The sequence below is a fragment of the Canis lupus genome, chromosome 1 (assembly GCF_011100685.1).
Source record: "Canis lupus familiaris isolate Mischka breed German Shepherd chromosome 1, alternate assembly UU_Cfam_GSD_1.0, whole genome shotgun sequence".
Lineage (NCBI taxonomy): Eukaryota > Metazoa > Chordata > Mammalia > Carnivora > Canidae > Canis > Canis lupus.
In genome coordinates, this window is record NC_049222.1 from 13,714,387 (window position 1) to 13,731,712 (window position 17,326).

Genomic DNA, 17,326 nt, shown 5'->3' on the forward strand with positions numbered 1-17,326 from the left:
TGGAGAACATCTATGTCTCTGAGGTTCAGTTTTCTTCATATGGGATACTTAAGAGCTATTTCACAGAATTAGGAAATAAAATAATGTATGTGGAAGTACTTCATAAATCATGACACAAGTAACATGTTTAGATTTACATGTTTTTAAACATGTAAAAGGTAATATGTTTTTATCCCACTAGAATGCAAGCTTCCAAAGAGCAGGAATTTTTTTTGAACTTTTATTTTTAAATAATGGTTACAAAAGAGTTGCAAAGACATATAGAGAACTCCATATACTCTTTGCCCAACTTTCCCTGCTGTTAACCTCTTATCTTGCATATTTATCAAAACTAAGACATTTGTATCAGTATAATACCATTAGCTAAAATTCAGACTTAATTTGTATTTTTATCAGTTTTTCCACTACTGATTCTTTTTGTTGTTGTTGTTCCAGGATCCAATCCAGAATCCCATATTGCGTTTAGTTGTCATGTCTCCTTAGTTTCCCGCAATCTGTGACAGTTTCTCAGCCTTTCTTTGTCTTTCATTATTTTGACACTTTTGAAGAGCACTGCTTAGGAATTTTGTAGAAGTAGAAAAACCCTCAATTTGCGTTTTTCTGGTGTTTTCTCATAAGTAGATTTAAATTATGGATTTTTGAAAATACCACAGATGATACTCTTCTCATTGCATATTGGAGGTATATGATATTAATATGATTTATTAGTAGTAATAAAAGAGGAATTTTTGGCTGTTTGGTTCACACCCAACATCCTGGCACATGGAGGTACTCAATAAGCATATCAATGAATTCTCTTTCCCCTATTATGTGTCAATGTCTTCCACTAAATTGTAAACTCCTGAATGGTAAAGACCATATCATATTCATCTTTGTCATTTTTTAGTGCCTAGTAGACTTGTGTTTAGTGGGTGTTTCATAGGCACTTAGGGATTGAAATGAAAGATAAATTGGAGTGCGGTTGTATCTTCAGGGAAAATCAAGTTTATCTGATAGTCACTAAGGAACCATAAATTTATTTTAAGCAGCTCAGTTAGAAGGTTTAATATTTATTAAATGTCTATTTATGTGACACTGTAAGGGCTGCAATCCCTTCAGTATTTTACCAGTAAGTGGAAAGGGATAGAGGGGTAGAAAGATGCACTGGTGGATGCAGGCAGAGGGAAGGCTTTGAGCTTTCAGACTGGATGATGGAGCTTTAGTGACCATCTTCTGAGAAGGAGACCACAGAAGGAAATCTGGGGGTAGATCATTAACCTGGCTTCAAATGTGTTGAATTTGTCTTGTGGGAAAACTGTGGTCTTTGGAGATCTCTGGGAGGTTATGAGTGCTAGGCAGAGGACGGCATGGGCCTAGAGATCTAAATTTGAAGCCATTTCTATTCTATTGAGATCTGAAGCCCAGGAAGTGGAGAAGATGAGCAGAGACGAATTAGTTTGAGAGAAGAGGACATCAGACCCTTGAGGCAATTCTGCAGGTTGAGAGGAGTGAGAAGGGGAGACGGTGAAGGAGACAGGAAAAGAATATTAGGTCTCCCTACATGTGGGATTTCAAGAACTCAGTAGTTGACAATACCTAGTAGGAAGGGAAAAGGAAGTACTTTCATTATTTAGGAGACACCAGGTGACTGGAAAGAGAGTGAGTGGGAAATAAAATGAAGGAACGATCAAGTATCTATTCCACTTCCCTTTGGGAATCTTAACTCTGAAAGGAAGAAGAAAAAGGGGATTTGGGGGCCACAAACAACAGAAAGGCCGAGGAGAGGTCTTGTTTTAGTTCTGAGACTGATCCCTGAGATGGGCTCTCACACAAAACACTTCACCTCTCAGGCCGCTAACCTTCCTTTAGAGATGGTATAAAAGACACCTGAGCTGCCAGCTTCACAAGGTTTGTGTTCGGGAGCCTGCTTCCCCACCGAAACCGTGGGCTTCTTGAAGGCAGCGGCAATACGTATCTTTTTAACATTCTCGGGGCTTCGTAAAGCAAGACGACCCTTCGAGAAACGCTTGTTGAACGGGGTGTAAAGCGTCGAGCACTAAGCCCTGAAGCTTACCGAGGCCTCACTGCTCAACACGGTGCTATGGCGCTAGCAGCAGTCTCCACAGTCCCGAGGTAGGGGCTCGAACTGCCCCCTCTGGCGCAAGTAAGGGGCTCCAGGGGCCCAACCGCTCGCTGGGTCTTGGGGTGAGTTTTTTTTCACTCAAAGCCGTAGACCTACAGAGCACGCTCCATGACGTGGAGTGAAAAGAGCCAGAATTTGGAAAAAGAAGAAAGGAGAACAGATCTTAACGAACTCCAGGTGGCCTCCCGGGCGCCAGGTCAGAGCCGCAGTGCGCGTGCGCCCAGCCTCACTTCCACAAGGTCCCAGAAGGCTTCAGGGACGTAGCGCGCGTCCTCGCGAGACCTGGGGGCTGAGGCGAGACCGGGGTGACTGGAGACTGGGTGGCGCGCGTGCTGATGACGAAAGCGGAAGTAGCTGAGACCAGAGGCGGGACGAGAGCCCCGAGGGGCTTAGAATTGCGGAAGTTTTGTGAGAAGGGTCGCGCGGTGTCGGAGGGCCGTGTGGTGTTGGAGCGGGTCCCCGAAAGGGCTCGGGGTCCGGGAGCCACCAGCCTGCGCACGTTTGGGGCTACCCTGGGCGCGACTCGACTTTGCCGCTGTTGGCTTCCTCTGTCCTCGTTCTTCCCCCAGAGCCGCCTCGGATCTCCGCCATGGCATCCACCTCGGCCAACTTCCAGGTATTTACCACCGTTCTCCCGCCCCCTGGAGAGCAGGAGCCGAGGGGCGGCGCGGGGGTGCGGTGGGGGCGGGGGCGGGGGAGGACGCGGCCGCGCCCGGGTGGCTGGCGGAGGCGGGCGGTGCCGGCCCCCGCAGCAGGTGGGCGAGGCGGGCTCTTCGCTTCCGCTTCCCGGGTCCCCCGCGCCCACCCGCCAGGTGAGGCTTCGCTTTGCTTGAGGTGGGGTGGGGTTTTTGGTTTTTGTTTTGTTTTGTTTTTTGTTTTTTCCCGTCTTTGGAACCAACTGGGCAGAGCTCTGAATGAGAGGCACAGACGCTCCAATCACTGAGAGAGAGGAAGGAACGTGGCGTCTGCAAAGCGCGGCTCTGAACCAGTGGAAGATGAGGTGGTCTTGGTCGTCCGGTCCCTCAAGCTCGTGTATGGCAGAGCCCTTCTCTTTTAGCTGTCAGGCGAAGAGAACTATGAGGACAGCCTTGGAATTGGAGGAATCCATGAATCCGTTGAGCTGTGCCTTAGTGTGCGCCTTACTGTGGCTCCCCAAAATGTATACAAAATCAGGGGTGATCTTAAAGCTCTTCTGTGGCTCCACCTCCCCACCGTACGCAGCGGGTACGGAGTTTGGTACATGATCTGGACTCCTAAGCTGTTAGACGTAGTTGTTTTACCTGTATGGAATCCATCGAGAAGAGAAATTTGAGAAATAGTGCTTCCCACCCCCAGAATGGACCTGAGGTTTCAGAGATATTTAGAATGAGACTTAGCTTCATGGAGCCCCGGTCCACCGAGTCATTTTGGGGAAAAGTTCAGCATAAAAGACCTGTGTTGAATCCTTGGCTTGGTCTCGCAGTAGTGGATCAGACATTAGTTGAGTGCCTGGTACAAGCTGCAAGGATAATGGAGGACTTGCTCAAGCCGGGGTAACTGATGCCCAAGAAACACCATTGAAAGTAGATCCATTGAAATAGAGCTCAACATTTCACCAAAAAAAAGGGTTGGGGGAGTGAGGAGCTTTCCTGGGACTTCTATCTCGAAAATGGACCCCAAAGATAGTGAAAGTAAATGTCTTGTATGTCTCATAACATTGTAATTGCAACTGTGACTTATTCCTTAGAATCAAGAATAAAGAATAGGTCATGTGTTGATTTTTGTCGGTATCTTTTCCAACAGGCTTGCATTTACTAAGATAGAACAGTCACCACTTAACGTTGTCATCGTTGTTGTTTTGTAGCCCCATTCAGAAAGGGACTTTTTGGTAAATGTTTTGGAAAAAGTATTGTTCCTTTGATAAAAGTATTGTTCCTTTGAATATCAAAGGCGATTTTTTTTTTTAAAGCGCTGTCTTCATCCATGTTGGTTTGTCAGTTAACTCGTGTTGTTCCACTGACTTTTCATCTGTCAAGACTTTGTATGTAATTTGGACATTCCGCAACATAATTTTCATTCGTTTACTGATATCTTTATTCCCTTGTAATAATTGCACTTTCATTCTATACTCGGTTTGCGTCATATTTGAATTGGGTTGTTGGATGTTCCTCAGTGAGTCAGTTGGAGATGGACACATACTAAAGGCATGTTGCAGGTGTTAAACGGGGAGGGCTGTGGAGTTACAGTTTTCTTGTGGTTGGGTCACAGGTGCCCCTTCTCATTCAGCCTTTTACCCCTCTAACCTAGGAAATTTGGACGAAGAATATTTAGATAACAAATGACTTTTGCCCTGAACAAGGCAAAACTTCCCATAACAGGATGCTTATAATCTAATAGAGAAATGCAGATCATTAAAAATTAAAATTATAGAATAACACAGTAATGCTATAATAGAATTAGAGGCTAGTGTGGGAGGGCAGAAAGGAAGGGCGTATCTAACTCTTCGAGGATAAAAAATGTTGCACAGAGGAGATGTGAACTTAGGTAAGGTGGAAGGTACTGATGCTAATTGCTTGGTGTTTGGTGTGATCTCATTTAGTCCTCAGAACAACTCTTCGGTATTAATTCAGTTTCACAGTATAAGAAACCAAAGTCTATTGAGGTTAGGATTTAACCCAGGACATAAAATTATTTTTTTAAAGATTTTATTTATTTATTCATGAGGGATACAGAGAGAGAGGCAAAGACACAGGCAGAGGGAGAAGCAGGCTCCTGTGTGGAGCCTGATGTAGGACTCGACCCCAGGACCCTGCGATCACACCCTGAGCCAAAGGCAGGTGCTCAACCACTGAGCCACTCAGGTGCCCCCTGGACATGTAATTAATTAGTACTGAAGTTAGCTTTGAATCCAAGTTTGTTTGCTTGTAAGTTTCTGGAGTTTTATTTTCCACTGTGAAGTTATGCCTTTTTGGACAAGAAAATGGGAAGTGTTTCAGCTAAAGAAAAATATGTACATACCTCAGTCTAGAAGTGTAATAAATCTTGGAGAGGGTTGAGAGAAATTGCAAGTAATGCAGTATGCATAGAACTCAAGTTTACTAGGTCCTAAATGTGTCATACATTTTGCTAAGTCTTAGGGAATCATAAAAGTAATAAATCACCCTTGATTTCCAAGGGCTTACATTCTTATGGGAGAAGACATCAACTGTGTGATGGGGATACTGTGTGATCTTTGGAAGTATGTACCAGAGACAGTGGAAATTTAGAGGAAGCATAGTCTAGGCCGCCTGAGGGTGTTGAGGAGGGCTTTGCAGCAAGAGGACCATGACTGTGTCAATGCTTGGAGAAGAAGCTAGAGTTTTTACAGAGAAGTAGTTGGATAGGGTATTCTAGGTGGAGAGTACACCGTAAACAAAGGCCTGAAGTCTGAGTTGTCTGGATTGTCACACTAGTTTGGTATGACTGGGACTGGGTGTGTAAGGTGGGAGGACAGGCCTAGGTAAGCCATGGAGAGGTGTGTACCACACAGAGATGATTGGTCCTCATCCTACCGTAGATAGAAAATCAGCAAATATGCTTGGGTTTTTGTTTTAGAAGGAAACAACCATGTGTGTACTTGCCTGGTAGCAGGCCTAGAAGCAGGGACACAGGTTAGGAGGTGGGGTTCTGTGTGGTGGGAGATGGTGAGGGCCAAAGTAGTGTAGTACCTATTAAAGAATTGAAAAGATTGATCAGAGACCGCTTAAAGAGGAAGAACTTGGCTCTGCATTTAGAAAGAGGGGCAGGAGGAGTCTGGGTTTTCTCTCAGATCCCTGGGTTGGATATCTGAATGGGGAGGAATTTGTTCTGGAATAATTAGAAAAGGGGCATATTTGAGGGCAGGTGGTCTTGAACTTTTTGAGTTTGAAATGCCTGTGGGGACAACCAAGTGGAAACGTTGAATGAGCAGTTGGATACATATGTGTAGAACTAGAGAGGGAGGGCCAGGCTGAAACAAGGGTTTGAGAGTTGATAGCATATGGATGGTAGCAGAGGTTGTGGGCATCTTGGAGAGTTCATAGGATGAGGAAATACAAGGACCAGATAGAAACTCTGGAATATTGACATTTAAAAAGAGAGAAAAGGGCTCCTGAAAAAGAATCATTGTAAGTCCAGAGTAAAGCCAAGAGAGAATGGTGCCATGAAGACCGAAGGAGGAGGCCACATCCAGGTTTCTGTTAGAAGGGTTCAGTGCTGTGGAGAGAGAGTTAGGTAAGTATGAGACCTTGGCAGTCCACGGGAAGCATTGCCGTGGAAGAATCAAGGAACCATGATGAACTTGGGGTTCTCTTTGGGAATTTGCTATGGAGGTGAAGAGATGAGTAATGTAACTGGAGAGGATCCGAGGAATGAGGGAGAGCAGGTGTGTTTTAGTTTGTGTTTTGTACATGTGAATCTGAGGTAGGGCTTCACAGACATTTTTATGCTGAGGGAGACCCCAACAAACAAAAAAAAAAGTGCGAGGAGATTAGGTTGGGGAGAGCAGTAGAGTGGCATATGATTGATGGTGGGAATGGTCTCCAGAGCATAGGAAAAAGACACAGCATTGACAGGAAAATACCCAGTGGGGGAAAGTTGTTGGAGATGATAGAGGTAGAATAACCAAAAGGAAGAAGATTTTGAGAAAGCAATTGGGAATTTTTTTCGTTTTTCAACAATTTCGTTAAGTACCCAGTGTGTGCAGGCACTGTTCCAGGCACTGGGGATAATGCAGCGTTGCAGATGAAGTTCCTTGCTCTTGGAGCTTACCTTTATATTAAAGGAGGTAGGCAAGAAGTGAGTATCCACAGATAAATGTAACAATAAGCACAGTGATGGGATAGGGTGAGGGGAGAGCTGAAAGCAGGGACGGAGGGAGTACAGCCTCTGCAGTAAGTTAGAGAGGGCCTTTCTGGGGATTTGGCATTGATCTGTGACGCAAAGGAGATGGTCATGCACCCGTGGGGGAAAGAGCATTTTCTAGGCAGAGGGATCAACAGTGCACAGGCTGCCTGAATGAAGGTAGACTAATGGGTTTGAAATGCAACCCAAAAGGAGCCAGGACCTGGGTCATTTAAGGCCTGGTAGAACAGGACCCAGCAGTTGGCTTTTGTTGACTGCAGTGGGAATCCATCACTGGTTGCATAAGAACTTCAGGGTGTGGAGTGTGGAAGCAGACTGACCACTTAGGAGGCTACGTGGTATTTTGACGCACGTGTTAGTGGATTGTGCTAGGATGGCAGCAATGGAAATGGGCAGGATTAAGAATAATTGACACTCCAAAACCATACAAGATGCAGTTAATTTCATTTCAGATGAAAAAAACCTTAACAGGAACAAGGGTGAAGTGGAGTATTCAGCAAGGGAGAAACAGATGCGTATTATCAAATCATCATCTTTGATTAAGGGTTTAACATGCGCTGTCTAGTACAGGAGCTACATGTAGCTATTTACATTTTACTCAAAATTTAAACTTCTCAGTCACTTTAGCCACAGATGCTCAGAAGCCAATTGTAGATAGTGGCTTCCATATTGGACAGTGCAAATACAAACGTGTCCATCAGAGAAAGGCTGGCTAAAAGTCATTAGTACCATATTTGGAGCTATATTATTAATACTGACTGAAGAGTTTTCCTTTAAGCATCAGTGTGGTGCCAAAAAGAGGACTGACTGCGAATGAAGGCAATGTGTAGCTGAAGAGGTGAGTGGCACAGCAATTCAAAATAGTAGAAGGAAATTGTAGCTAGAATAAGAAAGAATTTATTTCTTCTGCATTCATTTTTATATGACCAGGTGCACCAAACCACCAGTGGGTCACGCGGATGAGTGCTCTGATTCCACCCTTTATATCCTGCCTCATTTACCAAGCTTTTGAAAATTTTGCTTCAAGTTCAGGCTATGTGAACTGTGAAATATGTAGAACTACATCTCTCAATTCTAAAATACCGTTTCTTTTTCCCCCTCCTGCTACAACATATGGAAGACCTGTTCCTCCCATTTACTGCTTTCATTCCATCTATCTGCAATCCATAGTAACTGCTTCAAAATACAATATTCTCACACGTGATTGGTTTGAGGATGTTTGAATGACTTTTTTTCTTAATATAGGCTTATATTTAAAATAGCAAAACCGTGATCCTTTTTTCTACTGGCTCTCAATTTCTCTTGAATACAGTTTTACCACCTCGCTGAATCCAGGTGGAATGTTTTAATAAACCATGCTTGTTCTTATATATGTGTGTGTGTTTTTAAATATTAAAAATAGTTCTTAATGAAATTTTTATTTTGTGATAATCACAGATTTGCATGCAGTTGTGAGAAATAATGCAGAGAGATCCTGTGTTCCTTCCACCCATTGCCCGCAGTGGTAGCATCTTATAAAACTACAGTACTGTATCGTGACCTGTATGTTGACATTGATACATTCCACCAGTCTTACTCAGATTTTCCAGTTTTACTTGAGTGTGTGTATTTTTTAAAGATTTTGTTTATTTATTTGAGAGAGAAAATGGGTGAACAAACGAGGGGAGGGGCAGAGGAAGAGGGAGAAACAGACTCCCCAGGGAGCTCAGTATGAAGCTGGGCTGGATCCCAGGACCCTGAAGTCATGACCTGAGTTAAAGGCAGCCACTTAACCGACTAGCCACCCAGGCACACCCCTATACTCACGTATATCTTGTGTGTTTGTCTATGTGTTCAGAGTTTCATCACATAGGTAAGTTTCCTCCATCTAGTCATGATACAGAATAATTCTATCCACAGGAATCCCTCCTATGGCCCTTTTAGAACCATAATCACCTCTCTTTGTCTTCCCTCACCATGTATCCTGTTTCCCTGTTTCCCAACAATACTAATATACCCTCTGTCTCTGTTTTTGTCATTTCAAGAAGGTTATATAAATGGAATCATACAATATAAACCTTTTGGAATTGTTCTTTCCACTAAGCTTAATTCTCTTAGGATTCATTCATGTTGTGTGTATCAAGGTAGTTCCTTTTTGTTACTGAGTAGGACTCCATGCCTTGGGTTTGCCACAGTTTGTTTTTCCACTCTGGTTGAAAGACATCCGGAATGTTCATGTATAGATTTTTGTATGAACACAAGTCTTCATTTCTCTGGGATAAATACCCATGAGTGCAGTTTCTGGTTCATATGGTAGCTGCATGTTTACATTTATAAAAAACCAACCAGTTTCTCAGAGTGGCTGTACCATTTTCCACCCTACCAGTTAGTGATCCTATTAGTGATCCAGTTCTCTCTGTGCCTACCAGCAATTGGTATTATGGTCACTATTTTTTTTTTTTTTTTATTTTAGCCATGCTGATAGATTTTTTGAGATATCTCCTGCTGGTTTTAATTTGCCTTTCTCTTGTGGCTAATGATTTCAGACATCTTTTTGGTGCTGATTTGCCATCAGCATATTCTTTGGTGAAATGTCGGTTCTTCAGTTGATTTTCTACTTGGATTCTTTTTAAACTATTGAGTATGTGGAGTTCTTTCTATATTCTAAATATTAGTCTTTTCCTGAATATATAGTTTGCAAATATTTCTCCCATTCTGTAGCTTGTCTTTTCATCCTTTAACAGATTTTTTATAGACCAAAAGTTTTTTAATTTGATGAGGTTCAATTTATCATTTTTCTTTTTTTTTGAAGTATAATTGACATATACTCATTTCCCATGTACAACATGACTCATTATTTGTATATATTGTGAGATATCACCACAATACATCTGTTTAACATCTGTCTCCTTTCATTGTTACAAAAATGGTTTTCTTGTGATGAGAACTTTTAAGATTTACTCCCTTAGTAACTTTCAAGTATGCAATGTAGTGTTATTAACTGTAGTCACCCTACTATACTATATAACAAGAAGTTTGTATCTTTGGACTCCCTTCACCTATTTCACCTTTCCCCACTTCTTGTAACTACTAGTCTCTTATCTGTTATTTATGAACTTAGGTTTTTTGTTCGTGGATTTTTTTGTTTAGATTTCACATGTAAGTAAGATCGTATGATATTTGTCTTTCTCTGACTTATTTCATTTAGCATAATGCCCTCAAGTCTATCCATGTTGTCACAAATGCCAAGATTTCCCTTTTTTATGGCTGAATAATATCCATTGTATGTGTACACCACAATTGCTTTATCCATTCATCTGTCTGTGGACACTTAGGTTGTTTCCATATCTTGGCTATTTTAAAATAATGCTGCATAAAATAATGCTGAGATACAGGGGTGCATATATCTTTTTGAGTTCATGTTTTCATTTTCTGTGGATAAGTACTCAGGAGTGAAATTGCTGAATCATATGGTAGTTCTGTTTTTAATTTTTTGAGGAACCCCCATAGTGCTTTCCGTAGTGGCTGCGCCAATTATAGTCCCATCAGCAGTGCACAAGGGTTCCCTTTTCTCCATGCCCTCACCAATACTTGCGATTTCTTGTTTTATTGATAATAGCCATTCTGGCAAGTGTGAGGTGATAGCTCATTGTAGTTTTGATTTGTGTTTCCCTGATGATTAGTCACGTTGAATGCTGTTTCACATACCTGTTGGGCTTCTGTTCGGTCTTTAGAAAAATGTCGGTTTAGATCCTCTACCTATTTTTTAATTGAATCGTTTAGTTCTTTTGCTATTGTGTTGTATGAGGGTTTTTTTTTATGTTTTAGATATTAATCCCTTAACACATAAACGATTTGCAAATATTTTCTTCCATTCAGTAGATTGCCTTTTCATTCTGTTGATGGTTTTTCCTTTGCTGTGCAGAAGGTTTGATGTGGTCCCACTTGTTTATTTGTGCCTTTATTGCCTTTGCTTTTGGTGGCAAACCCAAAAAGTCATCACCAAGACCAGAGACCGAGCTTACTTGCCTATATTTTCTTCAAGAAGTTTATGGTTTCAGGTTTTATGTTCAAGTCTTTAATCCATTTTGAGTTAATTTTCATGGATGGTGTAAGATTGTAGTCTAGTTTCATTGTTTTCCATGTTGCTGTTCAGTTTTCCCACTTTTCCCATTTTTTGAAAAAATATTTACTTTAGCGAGAGAAAGAGAGTGCGAGCAGGAAGGGCAGATGGAGAGAGAGAGAGAGAGAGAGAGAGAGAATATCCCAAGCAGACTCTGCACCAAGCTCAGAGCCTGACAAGGAGAGGGCCCAAGTCCCACAACCCTGAGATCATGACTCAAGCCAAAAGCAAGAGTCAGATGCCTGACCAACTGCGCCACCCAGTTACCACCACCACCACCTCCAGCAATTATTGAAGAGACTGTTCTTTTCTCTTTGGATATCCTTGGCTCCTGTGTGGTAAATTAATTGACCATATATGTGTGTGGGTTTATCTCTAGGCTTTCTCTTCTGTTCCATTGATCTACATGTCTGTTTTTATGCCCGTACCGTAGTGTTTTCATTTTATATATTATGCTTTTTGGTATGTAGTTTAAGAACCCTTTGCCTAGCTCTAAATGCTAAAGATTTTTGTTCTTTCTAAAGATTTTATAGTTTTACATTTTATATTTAAGTCCATAATGCATTGTGAGTTTTTTTTTTTTTTTCAAATTAAAGCAGCATTAATTTATTATCTCTGTTTCTGTAGGCTAGAAGTCCAGGTACAACATAGCTCAGTTGGGTTTCAGCCCAGTTTTACCAGGCTTACACCAAGGTGTCTGCAGGGCTACATTTTTGTTTGTTTTTGAAGGCTCTAAACACATTGAGTTTGTTGGCAGATTTCAGTTTCATGTGGTTGTCAGACTAAGGTTCTTTTTCTTGGTTGTCAACTGAGGGTGATTCTCCACTTGTAGAAGCCTCTTGCGTATTCTGACTCATTGCCACTTTCTTCCATGCCAGTGTGGTTGAATTTTCATCCTGCTTCTATTCTTTCTGACCTTTCCTTCTTCCTCCTATCTCCTACTGTCAGCCAGAGAAAATTGTCTGTTTTAAGAGCATATGTGATTTTTTTTTTTTTAAGATTTTACTTATTAATTCGTGAGAGACAGAGACAGACTAGAGAGACAGAGATGCAGGGAACCTGACGTGGGACTCGATCCTGGGTCTCCAAGATCACACCCCGGGCCAAAGGCGGCGTTAAACCGCTGAGCCACCTGGGCTGCCCCATATGTGATTTTTAAAGTGTTTTTTGTTTTGTTTTGTTTTTTGCTTATAGATGTCTAACTGCTCCAGCACTGTCTTTTCCAGTGTTAACTTGCTTTTGCATATTTGTATGGATCTATTTCTAGGAGGGTTTTTTTAATATTGCAAAAGTCCATGTTCATTATAGGCATTTTTAAAAGATGCAAAAAAAAGTAGAGAAAAACTTGAGGCTTTTTAACAACCTCTGTTAAATTTTCTTTCCATCTTTTTCCTGTGTTATTTTTTTGTTTTGTTTTGGGGTGGGTTTTTTTTGTTTGGTTTGTTTGTTTGTTTGTTTTTGCTGTTGTTTCAAACAGTAGAACTCATGCTACATGTAAAAATTGTATTATGCCTGGGGATCCTGGGTGGCTCAGCGGTTTAGCACCTGCCTTCGGCCCAGGGCATGATCCTGGAGTCCCGGGATCGAGTCCCACATCAGGCTCCCTGCATGGAACCTGCTTCTCCCTCTGCCTATGTCTCTGCCTCTCTCTCTCTCTCTCTCTCTCTCTGTGTGTGTGTGTGTGTGTGTCTCATGAATAAATAAAGTCGTTTTAAAAAATTGTATTGTGTCTTTTTTAAAAATTTCATCATATTACTGTGAATGTTTTTTAATATTATTTTAATGATTCTATAATAATCAGTTGTGTGGTGTCTTTTTGGTGCTTGAAATTAAAGTTTTCAGATTTGGTTTTGTTTTTCTTAAAAGACCTCTTTGGTTACTATCTTTGCTCAGTAAACCTTTTAGATGATTGCTAGATTAAAAGATTTGGGTATTTTCAGATTCTTGATATTTCATTGCCCCATTGCTTCTGAAGGGGTTTTACGCTATTTACATTTTACTATTGTTATATGCTTCATCTATAACAACTGGATTTGAGAATTTCCCGGAACAGACAGATTTGTTTTAAGGTTGCTTTTTTTAAAAAAAAGAAAACGTTCAGTATGATCACTTACTTCAAAGTTATGCTTATGTGATTTTGATGGTATGATTTACCTCCCTTCCAACAGAAAGCAGTAGATCTTGCTAGCAAAGCAGCCCAGGAAGACAAAGCTGGGAACTATGAGGAAGCTCTTCAGCTCTACCAACACGCTGTTCAGTATTTTCTCCACGTAGTTAAATGTAAGGCCTTAGTTTGCTTTTTAAGACGTTAAAGGAAAAGATTATTCTATTTCATTTGTAAAAATCAAAATACAACACCAAAAAAATTCTAAACCATCCATTTGCAAAAAATTCTCCCTTTCTTGTTAACAGTTTTTAAGTACTCAGCAAACAAATGTGCACAGCTATCATAGTTATTACTTTGTATACCTAAACATATTAAAATACCATATAGTTGTTGGAAATAGTTTTTATTTTACTAGTAATGTACCCAGATTATGTACCTGACATTTTCTAAACATCCTTGAAAACACTCTTTTAAATACTTTTTTAAAAAATTGGTTGGGAAACATTCGTATATTTTTTAAATATGTATTCCATGCTTACCGTGTGCCGGGTATTGTTGTAGGCACTAGGGTATGACAGTGAGGGACAGATGGAAAAAAATACTGCCTTCATTGATCTTAAACATAATGCTGAGCATTTGAAAAAAAATGTCTTTAAGTTATTTTTGAATAATTTTAGCATTTGGATAATTTAGAATTTTCTTTTGAGCTTCTCTATTTCATTTTGAGGTTTTTCTGGCAAATAAAAGTAAAACTAAGAATGAATGGTAACATAAGATATGTGGGGCTAGTCTATGCTTTGCTGGTTGGCTTTTGAAATTGCTCTCACAGAGTTTTTTATGTAATAGATTTACAATATTATTGGTGTATATGATATATGGGATTTGTCATTTTTTTACTATGAAATAAAGTTTACATAGACATTAATGGAAATGATTAATATTGCTTTACTTCTGTTTGTCTTATATTGGTTTTGTATGAGACAAGTAGCTTTCAACTATCACAAAATGTTACAGGAAGTATATAAAACCCACAAAATATTAAATAATTTCTTATTATTTACCATTAACTTAAAATATCTTAATGTCTTGCTCAAATCTCTTTTCTGACTCAGACATGCTGTTGGCCTCCAACCATGCTGGAGGAAGCAGAGAAGAGTTGATGATCATTGGCTACGATGAACTAGAGATGCTCTTCCTCCCTCCCCCAAAATAGATTGTCCTTGTCTCAATACCATGTCTAAGAGTTTCAGCCTGTCTGTGTAAAATACTAATAGAAAAATCTCTCTCATTTTCCTTTAATAGATGAAGCGCAGGGTGATAAAGCCAAGCAAAGTATTAGGGCAAAATGTACAGAATATCTTGATAGAGCAGAGAAACTAAAGGAATATCTGAAAAAGAAAGAGAAAACTCCACAGAAGCCAGTGAAAGAGGGACAGCCAAGTCCAGCTGATGAGAAGGGGTATGTATTTTAGAGTGTTAGATTTTATTATATCTAATTAAAAGATAAAATTACATTTAATTTGTGAAATCTGCTCACTTTGTTGAAACTAGGTGTTGGCAATCCATGACTCATAGGCCAGATCTGACCTGCTGCCTGTTTTTGAAAATAAAGTTTTATTGGAATGTATAGTCTCTTGCATATAAGAAATGAGATTCTGGGATGGGGTTATATGGCCTGGTTGGGTTTGAAGGCAGGAGGTTCTGGTTAGTTTTAGAAGATGTGATACTCAGAGTCCATGGTATGCAGCGATAGGAGTTACTTAGATAATCCCCTGTGGTCATCAGGAATGGAATGTCTTGAAGGCAGTGCTTCAGGGGCTTTGTGGCTACTACCAAACGCCATCTTGAAGGACATAAGAACATAGGAACTAGAGTTGACTGCCTGCTTCAAACCTCATGGGAGAGTCTGAATGAAGAGAATTACAAGCTCAAGGTTTTCTATTCTCTTTTCAAGACGTGGTCAGGGAACCAGGGAGTTCTTGTGACACTTGAGAATATTTTTATCTTCTGTACCTACAGCACTGAGATAACGAAAATCAGACCCCACCTGATTTTTATGGATTATTTAGGGATTACCCTAGCAGATCTTATGGATTATTGAATTTCAGCATAGATTCAACTTCAGGGTTTCAAATATAAAAGTTGGGCCATTTAATGGAAGACTGGGGCTCCAAAATTAAAATAAAACTATTGGGAAAAATTGCATTAACCTTGAGTACCTGGACCCCTGACTCTTTCTGAGACACCCTTGCCAGCAGAAATGTCATCTCCCTGTGAGTTGAGGCTTTTGTGGTCTTGCTTGAAGACCCTGTAGTGTCCCCTCCTGAGATGGCTACCCAGTGGGGAGATGCCAATTCTATATTGAATAGCAGGATCCACGTTGGCTAATTTAAGCAATAAGGGATTTATTATAGAGTATTAACCTTACAGATTTGCAGTGGGGGCCTGGAGTTAAGCTTGGATTCCATATCCAGTAGGACCTCTGCCACAGCTCCCTCAGCAAGCCAGGGCTTTCGCTCGAAGCTTGCCTCCACTTCTTGGAGGAACTTGGGTTTCATGTGGAGCCCTTGCTGCAAGGAGGCCCAGAAGGGACAGACAGTATTTTATAAGTACGGTCTTCATTGTACAAGAAAGCATGGTAGAACAAGGTTGGAGTGAATATCAAGTGAATCACTTGGCAGTCTGTACCTAACCCATAACCCCACCATCCTATGATAAACAAGCTAGTCCCATTTGGGGGAAAAATCTGTCAAGCTTTTTAATCTCCGTGTATATGTTATGTGTTAAAAAAAATGATGTAATGCCATATTTTTTGGTTTATCAATTTTTCATTCAGTGTATTATAAACGTCTCAGTAAACTATTTCTACAGCTTCATTTTCAAAGATTGCAGCATAGTCTGTCATATGCTAATCCCTATGATTGAACATACTTTATTTCTGATTTTTTTCCCTTTTGGGAACAGTGTAGGCATGATTATCCTTGTAGTCAAAGCTTTAAACTCATTTTAAATTATTTTTTTTCAGAATACATTCGCAGATATGAAATACTGTGGTTGATTTACTTGTCTTTTGGTCTCATTTCATTTTCATCAAAAGCTTCATCTCTTCTTTGGAACCCCCAGACTAAGGATTATAGAACTTTATATCTTTTAAATAATTAATGCTCTGGGTTTTTCTCTCCTGGTTATGGCTTCTTTTTCTGATACATAGTTTGCCTGATTTGGTATTTTTATGTAGTTTACAACTCTCCTGTAATTCATCTTAAGTCTTTTGTGGAATGAGGTGTGGGGGCATGTGTTTATGCGTTTGTACATAACATAGGTATGTCATGGGAACTTGGAGCTGGTTCCTTCATTCTGGTCTTTTTGCCCCTTTCCTGTTCATGATTCCATATTGATGGATAATATGCCTGCTTGCTATTTTATTTAGTATACTCTTAAAAGTAATAAGTATAACTTTTAATGTGAATGCCTTATTTTGCTACTTAAGGTATAGGTATTTCAGTTTAATATTTCCTTAATTTTTGCCTTATTTTGCTAGCAATGAGTGATCACTTGAATATATTAAATTCTTTTTATTAGGAATGACAGTGATGGGGAAGGAGAAACTGATGATCCTGAAAAAAAGAAACTACAGAATCAACTTCAAGGTTGCTTTAGATTTCATTTTTAAATATACTATCTTATTTTTGTTTTAAACCTCATAGTGAATTATCTGTTTGAATTGATTTTTTTCCCCTGTATTCAAATGAGGTTCAAGAACTGGCTTTGGTTCCCAGTAGTCACATGCTGACTTTGTCCATTTTCATAGAATTTACCTGATAGGGTCTTTACTAGGTTGGTTTTTCCCGTGTAGTAAAAATACTGTTTGGTTTTTATATATATGCCTTTAAAAACCTGTCAATCAACTTACTCTTTTTCATTTTGTCTTATTTGCCTCCTTTTAGAAAAGGTAGCATTTATACTTCTAGCACATTGTAAAATCTGACGGATTAAAATTTCCAAATTGTCAGAGGAACAGAGTGAATTGGGACTCACTTGGCTTTTATTGCTATTGCTGTAGCTTATTATTGATGATTTATTTCATGTTTCTAGACCTTTCTCATCTGTGTTTTATCCTGTTTCAGTGTTACCA

General features: G+C 40.1%; 2 protein-coding genes across 3 annotated transcripts in view; one reads left to right on the top strand and one right to left on the bottom strand.

Moving 5' to 3' along the window:
• Positions 1-2,339, bottom strand: part of SERPINB5 (serpin family B member 5) — a 77,557-nt gene extending 75,218 nt beyond the window's left edge. Inside the window, exon 1 of the mRNA XM_038525855.1 lies at positions 2,054-2,339. The gene's annotated coding sequence lies outside the window, so the exon portion shown is untranslated. The remainder of the gene's footprint in view (positions 1-2,053) is intronic.
• A 112-nt stretch (positions 2,340-2,451) lies between these two features.
• The window catches only part of VPS4B (vacuolar protein sorting 4 homolog B), a 34,326-nt gene continuing 19,451 nt past the window's right edge, over positions 2,452-17,326 (top strand). For both annotated transcript variants that reach the window (XM_038525854.1, XM_038525852.1), the window contains exons 1-4: positions 2,452-2,738; positions 13,253-13,364; positions 14,494-14,650; positions 16,774-16,841. In XM_038525854.1, the coding sequence (XP_038381782.1) occupies positions 2,712-2,738; positions 13,253-13,364; positions 14,494-14,650; positions 16,774-16,841 (364 nt within the window). In that variant the 5' untranslated portion in view covers positions 2,452-2,711. The remainder of the gene's footprint in view (positions 2,739-13,252; positions 13,365-14,493; positions 14,651-16,773; positions 16,842-17,326) is intronic.